This window comes from Drosophila nasuta, chromosome 2R (genome assembly GCF_023558535.2).
Source record: "Drosophila nasuta strain 15112-1781.00 chromosome 2R, ASM2355853v1, whole genome shotgun sequence".
NCBI lineage: Eukaryota > Metazoa > Arthropoda > Insecta > Diptera > Drosophilidae > Drosophila > Drosophila nasuta.
In genome coordinates this window covers 1,637,002-1,658,414 of record NC_083456.1, presented here as the reverse complement: position 1 = coordinate 1,658,414, position 21,413 = coordinate 1,637,002, and the positions used below count along the sequence as shown (strand labels likewise).

The 21,413-nt window shown below is 40.1% G+C and overlaps 1 protein-coding gene across 9 annotated transcripts; it reads left to right on the top strand.

Moving 5' to 3' along the window:
• Positions 1–60: 60 nt before the first annotated feature.
• LOC132786836 (uncharacterized) lies at positions 61–21,253 on the top strand. Of its 9 annotated transcripts, none has more exons than XM_060793536.1 (11): positions 61–224; positions 282–619; positions 9,590–9,960; positions 10,032–10,157; positions 10,235–10,354; positions 10,417–10,808; positions 11,546–11,746; positions 11,805–18,123; positions 18,193–18,297; positions 18,362–18,829; positions 20,785–21,253. In XM_060793536.1, the coding sequence occupies exons 1-11, from the start codon at positions 220–222 to the stop codon at positions 20,929–20,931; spliced, it is 8,592 nt and encodes a 2,863-aa protein (XP_060649519.1). In that variant the 5' UTR covers positions 61–219; the 3' UTR covers positions 20,932–21,253. The 9 variants fall into 9 exon arrangements, with proteins under 9 accessions (XP_060649519.1, XP_060649518.1, XP_060649520.1 ...); XM_060793535.1 differs by having other exon boundaries at positions 20,779–21,253; XM_060793537.1 differs by lacking the exon at positions 20,785–21,253 and adding an exon at positions 18,921–19,025.
• Positions 21,254–21,413: the final 160 nt, after the last annotated feature.

Below are 21,413 nucleotides of genomic sequence, written 5' to 3'. Positions count from 1 at the left end.
TCGGCAATGTCTGTACCTTAGCGAATCTACTGTGAGTTGAAATTATTTTCAAAAGTTTGGAAATTGAATCTACTTGGAGCAAGCGTGTCTATATTTATTATGCTAATCTAATTCAGTTTAAGTTTTTCCATAAAATGTTAACAAATTAAAGAAAACCTACAAAGAACTGTTGTATCAACTAACAGTACAAACAGAGCGCAATATTATCAAGGCTTCGAAATGAGGTGAGCTTTCCAATTACCATAAGAAGTTGATAAGAATAAACACAACTGCTGCCACAGTGCGACCAAAGCCATGCTCACTACATTGTTGTGCGACATTTACGGCAAACAGGAGCAGCAGGCGAGACGTCTTCGACATTGTCGCGATCAGAGAACTCGCACCACAAGATCGTGTGGAAAGGTATCGCTTTGTAGGATGGCTAGCGGCTTGACGGGAAATCGAAGGGTTCTGGAAGCACTCAATATACGACAGCTGATCGATGTGTCTGCCATGCTGAAAGTCGAGATATTGACGATGGGTTATATGCTGGAGCGTGTGCTTATTGCGAGAGATCGACAGCGACGACATCAAGAAGTACTGTGTGAATTTGTCACTGCTCTGTTCGTTGTGAAGACAAGTAAGTACAATGCTTTTGGTGCAGTGTAATCAGCTGACACGGTACGATTGTGCGCATGACGTACTGCTAGCATTGCAGCTTTGGGTCTCCGGGTTTACAGAGCAAAGTGTGCCGCAGAGCAAATCAGTTAAGTGCGGAACTCTCAACTGTGTGCGTCGTTAGTGCGGAAAACAGAAAGCTGAAAGCTGAAAACTGAAGGAAATTCAGTTCACGGAACGTGCATGTATGTGTGTGAGCTCGCTCAGTTTATTGAATGGACTGCCTGCCTGCCACCTCTCTCTGTGTGTGTGTTCGTTTCTCTATGTGCATGCGTGAGTGTGCTAGTGTGCTAGTGTGTGTGCGTGCTTTAGTGAGCAGGTAAACCTACGCATCAGTGTGGGTGTGTAGAGGAGTGCTTTAGTGAGTATCCACGCTGGGGGTGGATGACGACACAATGCCAGGCGAGTGAACATGAAAACAACTCACTGACCGATGCTTTGAGACTGTCTGACGTGACGTGCACACTCACACAAGCAAACACACTCACACACGCACACATACACAGACACTCACTCACTCATTTTTAGTGTGTATGTATCGTTGTATTCGGTAGTATGCTTGCACGTGTAGATGGCGCTGCTCCTGCTTGGCCTCCGCAAGTATTTGCCACATTTATCTATGGTTTTATATCTCTGCGCCTGCTGCCTCAGTCGCCTGTCAGTTGTTCGCATCGTCGTCGTCGTCATTGTGTGGGCTTGTTTTGTGTGGCTGCTCAACATTACCCTTGATATTCGCGGGCCATATAACGCACTGTTACGTCGACGACAGCAACGGGGTCGGGCTTCAGCACGTACACGTGCAAACACAAGCTTTGCTTTCTCTTATATCATAAATGTGTATATGAATTCTAAAAAGTAATGCAGCCAAATGCTAATTGCACCTATAAAATCCGTGTAGTTTTTCTTCGATGTGTGTAAATTATTATACCACTTAACTGAAGAGGAAAATGTGATCAATACAAGTGCAAAAATAATACAACTGCAGCTACATATTTGTTGCTAGGTTTTACTACTGCGCCCAAAAGTATGCAACGCCTACAACATTAATTCGAATAGCTGACATTTTTGCGGTCAAGGTCGAGCTGTATTGGTTGACGATTTCCTGTAGCGCATTTAAAAATATCTTTGTTATATTGATGACAATGTTTGTTGTTGTCGACCATACGCACACATACACGACCATACTCGGGCACATGGCTCTATATGAGTAGCCTATGTATACATATACAGAGACAAAAGAGATGAGAGGGCACGCATTCGATTGCTTGTGACTCACGTCGTACGCACTCGAACACATGATTCTTTAAAAAATTGTTGATTAGCTCAGTTAACAAAGAGTCACGAGTTAAGTAAGTTTCAGGCTAACTGTAAAATGTCTTTCATATTATGCAGTTGTTGCGTAACTGTAACAGACAAGGATATCAAGTAAATAACAATTAAACTGTTTTCATAATAATTTGATATTCCAAACAAGCATTATATTTGCCTGCTCTCTGTTTACCTTCTCAGTCAAGACTTTTTTGGCTTCGTTGGTTTAGTGGTTTAGTTTATTTCGAATGTTGTTGTAGCTCTCGAAAGAGTTGCATACAGTTGCAACAACGAATTTTAGTGCAAGGTCTTTGCTATTTTTCTATTTGGTATTTATTTCTGCACTCTCAGTTGTGCTTGTCGTTTTTTTGGCTTGGCCAACAAAAAAAAGTGGGTCAAGATTCTGGCAAGTTAAAGAATCGATGAACCTCAGTGAAAAGTCACACATCCGCAAAGCAAATGCGAGTCTCGCTTTCTTACCTAATCCCAATCCATGAGCCAACTATGAAACTACTACTACTCATTGGCTGAGCTCTAGCTGCTGTCAAGGTTTCAGCTGTTCAGCTCTTTGTGGGTCGCCCATGTCGCCCAATGTTGTGTTATTTTCGTATGCTGTTTTGTTGGCAGTAAGAATGGAACGGAACAAAACATAACGAACAGAACGAACACAAAAAATTCTACAATGACATTTATCAAGCTGTTGTTTGCGCCTATTTTTATATACGTGTAGTGCTAGAATATATGCGAGCATGTGGGTTTGTTTAAATATGTGTTCTGCATTAGCCTCGAGCAATAGTCGCAAACTCGTTACATAACTCATATAGCATCAGCATCTTAAATGCGTAGAATGACAAAGAGAAAGAGAGAGAGAGAGAGAGGAGGGAGAGAATATGTTTATGGTAAACTCATATACTTATGTATTTCTGTATATATTCTGTATATATTTTGTGTAAACAATGCAATAGGTTAAATAACATCAACAAAAACTACAACTACTACCACTACTACATTTAGCTGATACAAACAACGCAAAAATGTAAAACAAAAACGAATAATCAATTCCGAATCCACCAACCACTACAACAACAACAACTACTACCACTAGTACTCGCATAGTTAAATGAGGTGCTTCTAAAGGCAGTCGCAGAAATCGTAGCATAACAAGCAGCGCACGTTTACTTAACATGGGTAAATATACCAAAGATCATCAAACTTATTCAAGAGCCGACAGATAAACTAAACTTACATAAATATACATTAAAATATTATGCAGAGAACAAGTCAATATCACCACCAACATACATACATACATACACATTCTTGTTAATATCTCGTGTTCCCAAACAAATTTTAGCGCGCCTGGATTCGAGTGAAAAGCAAAGTATTAAACATTTGCTTCGTTTTGTGTGTGTCATCAAAGTTGATGTTTTCATTATTCCGCATTTATTGCTGTCTCTGTTTTTATATATCTATCTCTTCTTCTTCCTAACGCTCTTTCTCTAATTGCTCTTAAAACTGCAACAACAATAATAACGTGTGTACTAAACAAACAATTACCAACAACAAGGTAAATTTCATAACGAAATTCTATATGCTAATTCATTCAACGCTTACGCCAAAAAATATTGAACCCATAACCGCGTTCATCCGAATTCGTTCGTTCATTCCAAACAGGTCTCCTTCACACTCAGTGGCACCCAAACTCGCACACATCTATAAACACGCGCAACCAGCCATTGTTCATGCATAAGGCACACAGTTCTAATCTGGGGTCGCTTGTAATTGTAATTAACATTTGCATTTTTTATATATTTGTAAATATGGCAAGCAAGCTTCAGAGGCGACTGATATACTCCTAGTCTTCTGGCATAAATTTGCATTATTTCTATTATTATGTTGGCTATTCGTTTTAGCTTTAATCCTGGCCTCCGTCAGACCTTTTCTCTATTTTGGACGGGACCAACTTAACACGTATAATAAGTACATATACTATACACATACTATACACAATTTAATTAGAAATTTTAATATTGGCAATTTTTGTTGCATTTTGGTCTTATTTTGGATACTACATCATGACGGCGTCTGTCAATTGCAGATTTTAAATAAAACGCCCACGTTTTGAACATACGCATGCTCCAGCACACACACACACACTCACACACTCACACACTCACACACACAGAAACAGAGATGTTAGTGATTTTAGACTTGATTCATTTGACCCTCCCATATATAATAAGGTATTTCTAAAATAAAAATGATCTAAGAATATGGTCTAATAAATTCCATGAATCTAGATAAACTAATTTAATAAAATTTTCAGTCAGAATCCAAAGCAACGTTGCTTATTTTCATTTGCTGTTCGAAACGCTGTTCCTTTCTTTTATGTCTACTTGCACTCCCAAACAATAAAAACCAATGATATTCTTCATTTTCTCGTATTTATACCCGCTACCCATAGGGTAGAAGGGTATTATAACTTTGTGCCGGCAGGAAATGTATGTAACAGGTAGAAGGAGGCATCTCCGACCCTATAAAGTATATATATTCTTGATCAGCGTCAACAGCCGAGACGATATAGCCATGTCTATAATTTTTTTTCGACAGCATTTGTTATGTTTGCACGCAGATCAAGTTTGTTTCAAATTTTTGCCACGCCCACTTCCGCCTTCGCAAATCAAAAAAATCGAATAACAAGCGTAATTGTAAAGCTAGAATTGCGAATTTTGGTATATACAATAATAACTATAGCATTTATGATTGCTGAAAATTGGTTGCGATCAGATAAAAATTGTAGAAGTTATTAAAGAAATAGTTTTGTATGGGCAAAAACGCTTTATATGTATGTGTTGTAAATATGCGTATACGTATACATACATGCTCGCCTCTATATTTGGATCTGTATGCAAGAGGCACTGCGATAGCTCTATTGGTAGAGTGCAAGCATATTACTGTTGCGGTAGTCGAGGGACTCGGGTTCGAGCCCGCTCGGGGAACAAAATTTTTTTTTTTTTTTATACCCGCTACCCATAGGGTAGAAGGGTATTATAACTTTGTGCCGGCAGGAAATGTATGTAACAGGTAGAAGGAGGCATCTCCGACCCTATAAAGTATATATATTCTTGATCAGCGTCAACAGCCGAGACGATATAGCCATGTCCGTCTGTCCGTCTGTCCGTCTGTGTGTCTGTCCGTCCGTCCGTTTGAACACCTAGATCTCAGAGACTATAAGAGATAGAGCTATAATTTTTTTTCGACAACATTTGTTATGTTTGCACGCAGATCAAGTTTGTTTCAAATTTTTGCCACGCCCACTTCCGCCCCCGCAAAACAAAAATCGAATAACAAGCGTAATTTTAAAGCTAGAGTTCCGAATTTTGGTATATATAATAACTACTATAGTAGTTATGATTTCTGAAAATTTGGTTGCGATCAGATAAAAATTGTCGAAGTTATAAAAGAAATATTTTTGTATGGGCAAAAACGCCTACTTACTAGGGGTCTTAGTTGCTTTGGCTGACAATCTGGTATATTGTGCCGTCTATGGTATATTTTGAATGCGGTACTATGTCGATATACCAAATATACCATTTGGTATATTTTTAGTATTTTTGCAGTATATTCGGTATATTTTGAGAAAATACCACAAATTATATTTATTTTATTCAAAATGGGTAGCGGGTATCTCACAGTCGAGTACACTCGACTGTAGCTTTCTTACTTGTTTTATCGTATTTACAACAATTATAAATAAAAATTGTGGATTTTATTAAAGAAATATTTTGTATGAGCAAAACCGCCTGCTATGTATGTATTGTATGTATGCGTATACGTATATACATGCTCGTCTATATTAGCATCTGTATGCATAGGGGTTCTTAAGCAATGCGATAGCTCAGGTGGTAGAGTGCAAGCCGCGCATGTTGTGGTGCCCGGGTTCGAACCCGCTCGAAGTACAAACTTTTTTTAACCACCCGGTCGGTGGAGCTCGAGTTCAAATCCCGATCGAAAATACATGCATATTTATTTTTAATATTTTGAGATTATTACCGTAATATTTTGCTTTTATTCAAAATGGGTAGCGGGTATTTCACAGTCGAGCACACTCGACTGTAGCTTTCTTACTTGTTTTATATACAAAACGAACGTAAAGCTGTGCGTCGAGGTTTCTGTATACTACATATAGTATATACTCGTACTTGTACCTTTCCTTTAATTTAAGGACGAAGCTTAACTTGAATGTGAAGCTTATTGAAATTGACAAATTGACAGGTCGCAACTGTGCGTAAATTGATTGGCTTTAAGCAATTTACAAAAAAGACTTGATAATATTTGGAAATGATTAATATTCTGCCATAGGGCGACTTTAATCGAACTTACCTCACTTCGCGGCTGCCCCATCAGAGTTACTTAACGGACTTTATTTGTTCACTGAACTTTATAAATATATATTTAGTACTAAAAAAGAAGAAATTATTTATATTGTGAACACCGAAATTAAAATTCAAATGTATCATTACATTTTTAAACCGAAGAATAGTGTTCCATTCGAAATGCATAACAAGGCAAATAGTTCGCATCGTAAATTGACTTTGACTTAAGCAACATCTTTACCTTAAAGACAACTTCAATTGATGCCAATTATATAGAACGTGCTGGTCCATTGACACAAGAGTATCAACGGATTTCCTTGTGTACGAAGTAGTCGAAGTAAGAGAAAGGAAACAAGTAAGAAAGCTACAGTCGAGTGTGCTCGACTGTGAGATACCCGCTACCCATTTTGAATAAAAGCAATATATTTTGAGGTATTATTCTCAAAATATACCAAATATACCGCAAAAATACTAAAAATATACCAAATGGTATATATGGTATATCGATATAGTACCGCATTCAAAATATACCATAGACGGCACAATATACCAGATTGTCAGCCAAAGCAACTCAGACCCTAGTAAGTAGGCGTTTTTGCCCATACAAAAGTATTTCTTAAATAGCTTCCACAATTTTTTTCTGATCGCAACCAAATTTTCAGGGATCATAACTATTATAGTTATTACTGTATATACGAAAATTCGTAACTCTAGCTTTAAAATTACGCTTGTTATTCGATTTTTTTTATATGCAGGGGCGGAAGTGGGCGTGGCAAAAATTTGAAACAAACTTGATCTGCGTGCAAACATAACAAATGCTGTCGAAAAAAAATTATAGCTCTATCTTTTATAGTCTCTGAGATCTAGGTGTTCATACGGACAGACGGACAGACGGACAGACGGACAGACGGACGGACGGACAGACGGACATGGCTATATCGTCTCGGCTGTTGACGCTGATCAAGAATATATATACTTTATAGGGTCGGAGATGCCTCCTTCTACCTGTTACATACATTTCCTGCCGGCACAAAGTTATAATACCCTTCTACCCTATGGGTAGCGGGTATAAAAATATCCTTAAATAGCATTGCTATAGATAAAATTACGCTGAGCCACAAACATATACACACTCCCACAGGCTCACGCAAAGTCCTAAAGGATTCGAGTTTGTTCTGGACTTCTACGTGCTGCTTTTGGTAGCTGCCATTCCTGTGATGCTCTTCCTTTTTTTTTGCTTGCAGCACAAGTGCTTAGTCCAAGTCCATTAGATGAGTACAGAGACAATGACAAGCAATGAATAGTTCATTCGAAATACGTGGAGTAGCCTCGCCATGCATTTTCATTCATATACATACACAGTATATATTCATATTATTAATCTTGACACTCATTGTAAAATAAAAATTACTTCGCTTCGCAACAATAAAAAGATGTTACCATATTTATATTTATCTCTCCAGTCGCATTACAACTGCACATAATTATAGCTAGCCTATTGGGTATACAAATGAATATACACATGTTTTATGGGCTTTGATTAAATTGAGTATCTTAGCGTTTGAGGACCCTAACATACATATGTGTTTATGCAATTAGTAATTCATTAGCAATTTCCCAGTTGTTTGCTGGCCATCATATTTAATGATTTTGTGTGTTTTTCTTCGCATTCATTTTGGCAATCTCAGGCGGAACGCAGAATAACTAAGTCGTGGGTTCTGACATGCATCAGTCTCTCCATATATATTTTGAGTGTATGTGTATGGTATCGCTTGAAACACACAGCTTTAAGGGTGTCCCCAAGACTCCATTTTAGGACTGACAAATATCCGGTGAACATTCGCTTTGCCTCCTCATTGAACACACTTCAGTTAATTCTTTTTGCACTTCTTGTTTATTTACTTTCACACCAGCAATTTTATTTTATTATGTATTTAGAAAAGCATAAAAATAATGTATTTAAATCATATGTTCGATATATAATATTATTTCCATATTCATCCTTATACTACGGATTTCGAATTCGGATCACGTTTCGAAAAAGAAAAATTATTTAATGCAAACAATATGCATCTTTAACATAGGCGGCTTCCAATTAAATTATCAGCCATAAGGTGAGGGCCACAATATTTTCGGGTATAGGTTAGAAGACAACGAATATGGGTTCTTCAAATGAAATGACAACTGCTCATATTTTGTCTATCTAATTTAAGCGTAAATATTTAGCTCCATTAATGCAAACAACAGTAAAATTTCCCTTCTCATACTGCTTGATGTGTCGTTATACACATACATACTTAAATGTGTAAGTCTGTAGTCTGTCAAGCACCGACAAAGAGGAAAGTCTAAGAAGTAAAGATTTATGCGCACCACGACGCAGATAAGAGCAACTCTGAAGTGAATTTAATTTTAATTTCAGAATGTCAACGTAGTATTATGTGATGCATACATCTACTATAAATACATAAAATACTATGTGTATACCGAAGCTGATGAACAACGAGGATATGTTAAGTGTACGCCTCGAAGGTCATGTTTAAGCATCAACAGATAACTAGCCAGCTTGCTCTTCCCCTAGACGCTGTGCTTGATCTGCCCCAACTGATATACTTAGAAATCTCATGGTCAATTTCACAATTTCAAAAGTCAACAACAGCTCCATCATGCTTCCATGCTGCCATGCCACATGTGTTCATGCCACCATGTCACCGTTACATGCCACCCTGGCCAAAGTGTCTTAAGCACTTTGGCGACTAACGTTGTAGCAACGTTCATTGCAATGTAGCACAATGTTTAACTCCAAGCTGCATGTTTTCGTTCTCTATTCGGTTTCCTTTGAAGCACTCGTTGTAGCTCATTATTAGCATTTCCTTTTCATTGCCCTAAGGCGAAACAATTAAATTGATCAAGTGTTTACTACATATGTATACTTATATTCTCTTTCTATATATATATATATATGATATATATTCTTATTTTCTTCTTCTCTTTTGTGCGTCCTGCTTAAAAACGAACTAAATCTAACTTTATTAATCGTTACATTTAAATATAAATTAACTTGGGTAAAGTTTGCATACTGCACGGATATTGTAAGTCGAGTCAAGATGGAAGTTCCCCAAAAAAATAAAACACTTATTCTATATACGACTGTCTACATTTTAATACGCACAATATACAATACACAAATGACTATTTGATGCAGAATTCGATCTACTTTAATATTTCAATTTGCTTCCCAACTTTTGCAGACGATGCCCAGCCTAAAATGCGCTTCAGTCTCTCACCACCGCCACCGAAAGTCAGCGTAACTTCTTGCACCAATAGCACTAGCACGACGAGTGGCAGCACCATCATCGCCACTAGCGGCACCAACGCCACCCACGCCCCCACAGCCACCACGGACATCAGCATCAACATTAGCAACAACAACAACCTTCAGACCAGCGGCACCCTGAGGAAAGAGCTTGGTCGCAACAACAACAATATGATAAGCTCCTCCTCTGTTGACACCGCTGATGCCGCAGCAGATGATGATGTTTCGGATTATAATCAATGGCTGCATGCCATGAAATTGGTGGCACGATTGCCCGGCGGTACTCCGCCAGAATTCCGACGAAAGGTATTGTAGTAAATCAGAAGAGTTGCAGGGAGCGATAATTTCATTTAGATTACTAACACTGTGCCCCACAGCTGTGGCTGTCGCTGGCAGACAAGTATCTAAGGTCCAAGAACGTGGACTGGACGCAGCAGCGGGAGAAGTGTTTCTGCGAGGAATGGCGGGAGGATGACGAAGAACTAGGCATTCAGATCGTCAAGGTAAGCTAACCCACTTAGTTACTGCGAGGAGGCAATGCGTTGTAAAACATATCCTTTTTCTCCCTGTTTTCTGTTAGGATCTGCATCGTACAGGGTCTAATTTGTGCACGGGACCTGCCGGCTCCATTAATCAAGCAAAGCTCAAGCGAATTCTACTCGGCTATGCTCGCTATAATCCTGAAGTGGGCTATTGCCAGGTGTGTTTCCTGAATCAGACTGGAATTTATGTTTCCGACTTATGTTAAACATTAACTTACAGGGCTTCAACATGTTAGGTGCACTTATACTCCAGGTCATGGACAAGGAAGAAGAAGAGTCAATGAAGGTCATGATCTATTTGGTCGAGGGTGTGCTGCCGACGGGGTATTTCTATGGTTCTATGGGTGGCCTACAGGCAGACATGAGTGTCTTTCGTGAGCTGATGCAAACGAAACTGCCTCGCTTGGCTAAGCATCTGCAACGACTGCAGGGTCCCGTGGAGAATGCCTATGAGCCACCACTCACTAATGTATTTACTATGCAGTGGTTCCTCACCATGTTTTGCACCTGCCTGCCCATGTCCTGTGTTCTTCGCGTATGGGATTTAGTGCTCATTGAGGGCAGCGACGTACTATTGCGTACGGCCCTCGTTCTCTGGAGTCTCCTCGAAGAGTGAGTAGTTGTAAAATACATACATATAAGCCTACGTATATTCTTTATAAATGTAATTCAGGGGTGAAAGCTTCGTCGTCTCTTTTGAAGTACCATGCAGGCGAAATTTGGGACAAGACGGTCGCAAGGCTGCTGCCATTTACCTAAACTTTTTTATATCCGCCACCCATAAGGTAGAAGGAGGATGCATCAGATTAAGTTTGCTTTAAATTTTTACCATGCCTACTTCCGCCCCGCAAATCGAAATAATTCGAAAAAAATGTATTAGTATATCGATATATGTACCTATTAAGGCCTTTGAAATATTTTAGTATTTTCAAATTATTAATTTGGAATATTTGTAGAATAATACAGTACTGTTTTGCTTTTAATGATAATGGGCAGCGAATGTCTCACAGTCGAACACACTCGACTGTAGCTTTCTGACACTTTCATTTCGTCAAATGCAATTTGTGAGTGTTAAAAGCTTGTATTCGATTACGAAATACCTGTCCTGTAAATGTGATGGTTAAGTGTGTAGAATAGCACTACAAATCTAATTAATAACGGGTCTCATTTGTGTAACAAATCGATTAAAAGGATATTTCAAATAATCAATTTTATTTGAGTCAACAATATTATGAATTTGTTGAATAATAGTTATTGCATACTTAAAACAGATATACACAGTATTTATATATAGATAATAATCTAAATTGTTAAATATAAATTCTACTCATTACTTTTCGATATTACAGACGAGTTTTAAATGCACGCACTGCAGACGAGTTCTATGGAAAGATGGGTTCGTTTTCAAATGAACTGCTCAACGGACATCTCATTGACTCTAATGGTCTCATCGAGAAGGTCGTGCAACTGGGGCCGATTACTGATATCAAGCAGCTGAGGGATAAGCATCTTTACCATATTGCTCCGCTGGGATCCAAACAGGGATTGCAGTATGCATGAAACATTTTTTTTAACCCAAAAAAATATAGCGATTTATTGTCTTTGCAGATTATACTTTGATGAGGACGATACGCACTCGGATGATGAGTCCCGTATGGCCGTCGCCACAATGTGGGGCTTAAACTGGGGTAGACGTGGTTCCGTGGGAGTCGTCGTTGGAGGGGGAGCTACTGGAACAGGAAAGACGGATCAAAAGGATCGTTTAGCATTGGACATCTCCTTGCTCAAGAAGCAATATGATCGTTTACGCGAACGTCAAAAACAGGCGCATGTCATACTGACCACCGCCTGTTCCACAGCCACAGCAGCTAAACAAACGCCATCGAGCAATGTCCCGGCTTCAGTCGTTGTGAATCAATTACTTCAAGGTCGCCCAGCCATCCTTACAAATAAGGGGAAACGTATCGGAGCACCTTTGGGAGCCATACCACCGGCTCGAAAGCCTTCACTGCCTGCCGTCCTTCATGGCAAAAGTTCTGTGACGGTAGAAAGACACCTGCGACGTGGAGAGACTTTGCTGTGGCGGGACACAGATGCCACTCGACAGCGGCGAGATAGTTTGACGTGGAAAGAAATCAAAGCCGATCGCGCGGCCATGCGGCGTGATGGAAGCGATGCAAATATCAGCAAGTCACAAAAGCTGCGCTCACGATTGGGAAAGAGCGATAGCTCCTCTTACAGTGAGGACAGTGATGGTGATCATCAGGCCGACGGCACAGAAGGTTCCAGTACAGATACCAGTCTGTGTGACGATGATGATCCCAAGTCAATAGAGCAGAGTCCCAAACGCAAGGTTAAGCTGGCACGCAAGTTAAAAGAGAAGCCGAAGGTTAATCTGAATGCAAATTTAAGTCCGAAGCCGCCGATGACAAGTCTATCAAACTCTCCAGATTCCATCCTTGAGCGCAAACGCCCCAAGTCCTGGGCACCCAGTACTGCAGAAATCCCTTTCATGCTAATGGGTACAGATAGTGGGGACGAAAAGGAGCCAGCCTCCAAGGTCGACGAAGAAGATAGTGCTACGGAATGTGATAGATTTGGATATTCTCATGATAACGAATGGACTCAGGCTGTTGGTGATCTGGCATACACTAAAATGGAACCACTACACTTGGAGATTAAAGATTCCTCTGTGGGCATAACTAGCACTAGCCAGCTATCGCCGTTGCCGGATATCGCCAATTATCTAAGCACGACATGCATTAGTCCCCTGCCCATGCTCAAGCCGGTCAATGAAACATCTAAGTCGGAAACAGAATGTATCAAGCCACTGGGTACGCATGAAGAAGCTCCTGAAACGGATTTGAGGGCAGTAGGTAACTCCTTCACGCGATTCGATGTTAACGATGATGGCGTTACCAATCAGTATTTTGAACGAGTGAATACCGTAGAACGTCCCAAAAGGCTAGAACTGTCTTACTCCTTAAGAGCAAAAGAGTCAGATGATTGTGAGTGCGAAGAGCCTCCATGTAATGAGGAAAAGACGTCACATTTTAAATCCGAAAGTGAGGTGCATATGGGAAAAATACAGAGAGAAGAACTTTCTATAGATAGGTTGAACGTCTTCGCGCTGATTCGTGATGATAACATTCCAGGCGAGAATAAGGATGACTACAAAGAGGCGTTAAGCATGACGATAGCATCACAGATCGCCACACCACCACCAACTCCATCACCAACGCCACCACCACAGCAGTTGCCTACGACTCTTAATAATACCAGCCGCAAACGCAGAGATCCGAGACGCAAAACTCTGACTAGATCCACGACCATAGAGCTAGAGGAACGTTTTTTGGCACTAGAGCGATGTCTCAGTCAGGATCAGACGAAACGTTATAATGATCAAGCAGAAGCCCCCAAACATATACCGACTACCGCAGCCCTGGAAGAGCGTTACAAATCACTAGAAAAGCAGATCAGTGCGGAAAAACAGAAGATTGATATGGAATGCTTTGAAAAACCAGAAAGAATTCCCTCAACAGCTGATCTTGAACTACGGTTTAATGCTTTATCGAAGCAAATGAGCTCCAACGATGCGAATGCTAAAGTACCAGTAGATCTAACGTGTAACCAGGAGCAGCGTAATGACAGTTCCCCAATGAAATCGAATGGTTCCGAAAAGACGGGCAATCTGCATAGATCAGATGCTACTACACAACCTGTGAATAAAATTAGTGATAAAAGTTCTGGCACAAATGATAATGAGAGTCAATCGGAAATAAAACAAACACGTCTTAAGAAGCTGCCATCAACGGCAGAGCTTGAAGATCGATTTAATGCGCTGGAGCGAAAAATTAGCATACAAACCAATAATCCAGCAAAATCTAAAAAAGAGCCTCCTGATGATGAGATAGATAAAGGCAATGAGCAAACAAATAAGGTAGCCAGTCCGGGTGTCATTAATGCTGCCAAAAATTCAGGAGATAATAAAGAGTCCACAAAAGATTTAGAGGGAATAGTGTCAAGTCAAAAAAAACTTGGAAGTGATAAGATGAAAACACCTGAGACAACTGAAGATAGTCAAGAGTTCGATCTGGAAAGGCGTAAAGCCCCACCCTCTACAGAAGAGTTGGAAAAACGTTTTAAAGCCCTAGAAAAACAAATTAGTATTAGCAATGTCGAACCAAATGATAACGAGAAAGGTAACAGTCCAAAGTCTGAAGGAGAAAGGAAAACAGGCATACAAAAAAGTAAAGTAGATTCTGCTTTTGAAAAGGAAGAAAAGGCTTTCAAGACGATGAAATCATCATCAAATATAAGTAAAGAAAACAAAGAAATTGTTGAATTAGAAGCAAAGAAAACGGACATACACAAGAGGGCTAAAAAGATTTTGGAAAGCGAAGAGCTGCCCAAAGCAATTGAAAATACTACGAACTCAGACACAGACACAAAGTCAAAACCAACGCACTGCGACCAATCACAACGAAAGGAATTGAGCAAGCGGCGAGCCTCAGAGCCACCCTCAATGGAGGATCTAGAGAAACGATACGAAACACTTAAGAGACGTATGAGTAGTAAAAATCATTTGCCGACGCAAAATGAAACTGTGATTGCAGCCTTGGAGCGTATCGAACAAGAAATAATAGCAGAAATGGGGGATACAGCTGAGGAGCAGCGACCAATCAAAAAGGAACCTCCGTCAACAGAGGATTTGGAAAGTCGATACGATGCCTTGCATTGCCAGGATAAAGTTGAAAATGAAAAGCTTGACACAAGTAAAAATGAAATATCCGACTCCGCTAAGACCATTAAGATGTCTCCTCAGCATGTTGATGTAGCTATCGAGGCACATATACCTGAAGCTCCTCCGCCTCCAACAGGGGATCATAAAATTCACATCGATCCGGGTCATCATCAGCAGCGGGCCCTCATTGAGGAGCTGCAAAGGAGAATGCAGGGCCAGTCACCGGGGGAAGACAACCTGAAGCCCAGCGAAATAAATCCGCAGCGCAAGCACTTACAGCAACAACGACAAATGCAACTGCAACTACAACAGCGACCCACGCCAATGGGCGATGAGACATCGGAAGCACCTGCAAACACCGCTTACTACAGATCGGGAAATTACGAACCGTGGCAAACACAGAGAATGGTTCGTCGTTTCTCCGATTTGCCATCGAGAGCCGATTTGGAAAATCGTTTACAATTCCTTGAGCGGAAATTGTACAAGAAATTCTACAAGCAGCGCTGTGCAAGTGATTCCGAAGTTGCATCGAGGACAGTCAGACTTAATGCTCATGACCACGCTGATGATGAAAAGCCGAGCACTTCGCGCCAAGCAGAGGCACATTTGGAACAGCGCGTTCTTGCATTAGAAAAGCAGTTAAGTGAAAACAGTCTTAAGCTATTGGATGCCATGCGGGAAAAAGAACAAGCCAAGGAGCAGTTACATGCGCATAGCGACAATATTCATTCGCCATTGTGTCACCTTGGCACTGACACCGAAACGGGTAAGGAGCTGGTGCGCTATACCCAAAACTTTAGTGAAATGGAGGATTCAGACAAACCTATTAATATTAGCATCAACATCAAAATGTTGGTCAACAAGGAGGGCGAGCTCAAGAGGCCTATGTCAGAGTCAGAGCCAGAGTCAACTACTGAAGACCTGAAGCGACGATTAGAGCAACTGGAACTGCAATTGGTGGAGGAACGTGCCAGAAATGAAACAATACTTATAGAATGTGATTTAGCAACAGAAGATGGCAAACCCTTTTCAAAACCAATTGAGCAGCTTACAGATGCAACTAAAAAGTTGGAAAAGGAGAGTCACAATCATAACGTTAAATCCGATGAGGACGAGAAATTAGAGAAAGAAGTAGAGTCAGAAAAGAAGATGGAAAATTTGAGTGACAATCATAGCTGCAAATCTAACAAAGTCGAGAAGTTGGAGGCGGTTGCCAAGCTAAGACCAGAGCAAGATTGTCATAATCACAATGTTAAGCCTGACGAATCAGATAAATTGAAGGAGTTTCAAAAACCATCGGCAGACAGTACTGAGCCTGAGACTATGAAAGAATCTAAAACTTTACAGAATGAAGAGAAAGCGCAGAGCCGAAGCAAAGAATCGGACTTGGACAAAACTAATATAAAAGATGAAAAGGTAGTGAATCGTGAAATTGATAAGAATGAAAACACATCGTCCTTACCGAAAAAACAGGAAGTCTTGACGCCTCCAGCTCGAGGAGACGAAGTAGTTGAGAAATCGGACATAATCGATGATGAACCAAGTGCTTGTGAAGAAAATAATGTAAGCCATGTTATAGATGCTACTAACATTGAAGGTGTGGACTCGAATAATAAAACTGTAGTTCTTCTAATGGATAATGAGCCCAAAGCATTAAAAGTTCGTCGCTTAACCAGAGCAAACACAGAGGAACTAGAAGGGCTATTTCAAGCATTGGAAAAACAACTCAACGACCGCAATCTTGTTAAATCTAAAGATGGTAAGCTGGTTCGAGCTGAGAGCAAGCCCTCAGCTGAGCAAATGGATCAAGCCCAAGCCATTTCCGATCTGACTAAAGAAATAACCGACTTTACCAGCAGCGAACCAGAAGCAGACACAGAGCTAAAAGACACTGGTGAGAATAAGCAACAACAATCAATTGCGGAGCAGACAACCTATGACTGGGGTCCAAATCCTGTGAAGCATCATCTGAAACGTAAAACTGTTTATCTGCCATCGACCAAAGAGCTTGAAGCTCGATTTCGCTCACTGGAACGTCAGATTAAACTTCTCGAGGACGTCGAGAAAATTGATGTAGAGCAAAGATTAGTTGAAATTGAACGGAAGATAAAACTGCAATACTCACTTTCGCATGAGAAAGACCTCAATAAGTACATTGAACTTTGTGAAGGGAAGGGTCTAGATATCGACGAAGACTTACCAGAAGAACCTTCTGGAGCTGTTGAATCCTCTCGTAGTCCCTCGCGAAAAGAAACCAAAAAATCACCTTATACTTCTCCGGTACGTAAAGTGGCTACAAAATCACCACATATTTCGCCTTCCCGTAAAGCAAGGTCTCCGTATGTTTCGCCTTCGCGGAAAGCAAAGTCTCCATTGGTTTCCCCATCGCGACATACTGGAAAAGTGCTAAACAAAAATGAGAAAAGCCCTTATACATCACCAGCACGCCAGCAAGTGCATCACGATGATGTCCCCATCTCAGATGACTTGGAGTATAAGTACCGAGTACTTGACTTGGTACGCTCAAAGTCGAAGGATAATCTGTCCAAGCGCCAAACCAATAAAAAGCCACCTATTCATCCATTAGAAATGCTGCTTGATCCGAGTCCTGATGATAGCGAAATACCTACGACCGGTGAACTGGAACATCGTATAAGGCTTCTGGATGAAAAATTAAAATCACCAGGATGTCTTAAATCGCGATCCCGATCACCAACAATCGACGACATCAAACGAAAGAAAATCTTAGATGAACAACGACCCAAAACGCCGGTTCATAGTCTGGAGCGTTTAGTGTCGTCACCAAGCAAGCCAGTGCCACCCACGGCAGCCGAACTGGATGAACGCATTCGAGCCCTTGAAGAGGAGCAACGCTTTGATTTCAAAACCCAAAAAGTCTATAAAGAATTTAATCAAAAACTCAAGGACGTGGTATCGCCCTCGTTATCTTACGAGGAATTCAAAGCTTCTAAATCGCGTGAGCAAAGCCCTAAGCGCCAAACGCTAACAACGCCTAAGTCAGCATTAAGACGGGATGAACATGATGACTACCGACGGGGAGAAGAGACAACCTATTATCGACCTACAAGCCCAAAAGTCATTCGTTTCCGCGATGAAGACGAGGATTACTACGAGGAGAATAGGCGTTCCAAATGTCGACCAAGTCCATCCAATGACAGAATGGTGGGCATCACATTTGATGTTTTATATTGTGTTGAAGAGAATACTAAAATTTTGCAACGCATTGTTAAGAAGACTTTTGCAGATCATCCAGCAGATGAGAAATCAGCTAGCCGCACCCCAGTCAGAGCTTCAAGTTCTGAAGGGGTTGATGCCCTAGGAAGTCGCTTAATGAGGGTGAGTGCGAGTTCAATAATTCAATAATTTTCAGTATTAATCATTACACAAAATGCATTTGAAGGAAACGTCGCCCATCACTCGAACAGGAACACACACGGGAGTACCTCTGCGTACGGGAGATAACATCAATGAACGGCTAAGCTCTATCAAGAACAGCATCAAATCCATTGACAGTCTGTGCGAGGAGAAACCCTATCAGAAAGAAAAGTGCCAACGGTACATTGACTCTCTATTCACCGATTCGCTTCACTTTGCCAGCAAAAAGAGTTCCGCGGAGGATTTGACGCACAGCCAAAGCGATAGTCGGGGACGAGGTCGTGGTCAACAGCGATGTAGTGACTATACTCCTTCTATACGAATCAGCTCGGAGCATCGATCGGCTGGATCCGTAGAGTCGGTACAAATGGGAATCAGCCCGCTTCGGGGGGCAAGTCCCCCACATTATCGTTCGCATCGTGACATAAGCAGGGAGCTGTCGCCGCGTCGTGGCAGGGAAGCGGAGGAGCAAGAGGAGCGAGAGAGTAGTAGGGTAAGACGTGATAATATGTTGCCAAATTATTTTGTCGATAATCGTAGCGAACTAAGTAGCTGCAATAGTTTAACTAAGTTTCATAAAGTAGATAGACAACTAGAAGAAACTTGCGCCAAGTACGCTGATGACAGACGTTCGGCCAGCAGATCGCCATTGAGTTCTCCCTACGAGTCCAGAACATCAGCAGGCACACGATACAACAACAACAGCACCAGCCACAGCAACAACACAACTACAATTGCGTCTAGACCCATCTCGCCCTATCGACAGCCCCAGCCCCATGATCTGAACCATTCCATGCGCTCCAATACGCCGGTGTATCAACCGACCAAGCTAGAGATTCGACACACCACAGTCACTTCAACATTTTATGATCGTTTTCTGACCGAGAGGAAAATTGAGAAGCAAACACTGTCACGTCCACCCAGCCGATCCCCAGTCATCTCACCCTCCGCAACGACAAAGAGCTATACAAATTTAGCCGACACCCCGCTAACCGTCGATAAGTACAGTTGTAACGCTATGATCGATTTAGTCACAACGACAAACTGCTCACTGAGCACCATGTCCCGTAGCTATGCGGGCAGCAGTAGCCACTCATATCTCACCCCTCTAGTATCGTCCGGCGACCGTGAACCCATTTCCATCCCAAGCACATGTACAGCAAATTCATTTTCAAATGCTTTCGGTCAGACCACCGCTTCATCCTCCAGTTTTACCTTTAGTTCAACCGCATCTACGACTGCCTCAACCTTCGTATCCACTTCAAATGAAGGCACATTATCAGCATTTGTGCCCTATAATTTCAGCAGCTCATTTAGCAGTCGCCTCAGCGAACCCACACCCACCTCTGCGGTGTCCACATCCAGTCTCAGCTCAAGCACCCAAGTGCACTCATATTCAACGGGTGTTTACAATCCAATGATGTCATTCACATTGCGAGAACCATTAATATCGAAGCCTTCTCCAGGCTCAGGCAGCATTCTCCCCAGTCCTCTATTGGGTCAGTATCAGTACAAGGGCGGCTTCAGCTCAACCTACAGCTCTTCGGCTGTGGATAAAAGTGAAATAGATAAGCCCTAAGCTCATAATGCGATTCCATACAAAAAAGCATTCATTGTAAGGAAGCATGAATCAGGCTCAAACTAATTACTTTAGCTACTAATTTTACTTGTTGCAATTACACTATAATAAACTCTATAACTCTCAAGCAATATACACATCTAACTCTGAATAGAAAACGAAACACAGAAATTAATTATACACATATTATACAACACACGTAAGTTATGAATACGTAAATTAATAAATAAATGGATATTTACATATATACCAATTATAATACCCGTATACACACTTTGAAATTTTAAGACAAACTTTTGCATCAAGCACCGATTTCTGGCTTCTAGCAATCTCACATACCTCATCTACATTGAAAGCACTAAAAAAATTAACATTCAAAACTGAACGATTTTTATACAGTAATAGGCAAGTCTTTGTGAAATCTGAACTATATAGGAATATATAACTATGTATAACTATTTATCGGACTTTATCTAAATTGAATTCTTAAACAAGCCATGTATTAATCCCTTAAATTTCAATTACAATATGTGTTAGAGCCATTTTAAATATTTAATGAGTGATGATAAAATAGTAATAATAATAATAATAATAATAATAATAATAATAATAATAATAATAATAATAATAATAATAATAATAATAATAATAATAATAATAATAATAATAATAATAATAATAATAATAATAATAATAATAATAATAATAATAATAATAATAATAATAATAATAATAATAATAATAATAACAATAATAATAATAATAATAATAATAATAATAATAATAATAATAAATTAATAATAATGTTGTACTCATTACACACACGCATACTGTTACAAACTAATTAAATAATTACATACCAGTTGCAGTTGTTAAACATGAATTATGCAAACACAAGTTCAAAACTAGCTACCAATGTTCAAGGGAAAATGCAAAACGAAAATGGCTTCAACGTTTATTGCCACGCCCAGAAAAGAAACAAAAAGTTAATCAAAAGAATAAGGCAGATTTTATGAAAATGCTATCGGCTTGAATATTAATTATTGTGGCCAGCAGTGAGTCGACGGGTCAAAGCGAATATATTAATGATACAATTGTTAATGCATCCCGCAAGACGCCTTACAAGCCATCAATTGTTAAAGGCTTGATATTTTTAATTATATTTACACTTTCAGTTTTCAGTTTATATTTCCCATTTTCGTTACTTGACATTTGTAATATTATTTGTTGTTAAAATTGCAAATTCATAATGTGCGGGGCATAAAATATATGTATTTTTGTTACGAAATGTTAGAATATATTGTATTAATAGAAAATAAATCAAATAAACATAAAGTGCATTTAATGCATGTTCCGCAAAAAATACTAAAGTTTTTCAATTCAAATTCTGGCTTGGGTCTTAATCAGTTCATTAAAGGGCATAACTGAGTGCGCTGTGATCGAATTAAACAGCATCTATGCTGATAATCCCAAGCTCTGCTCTTCCAGCATCAGAGCC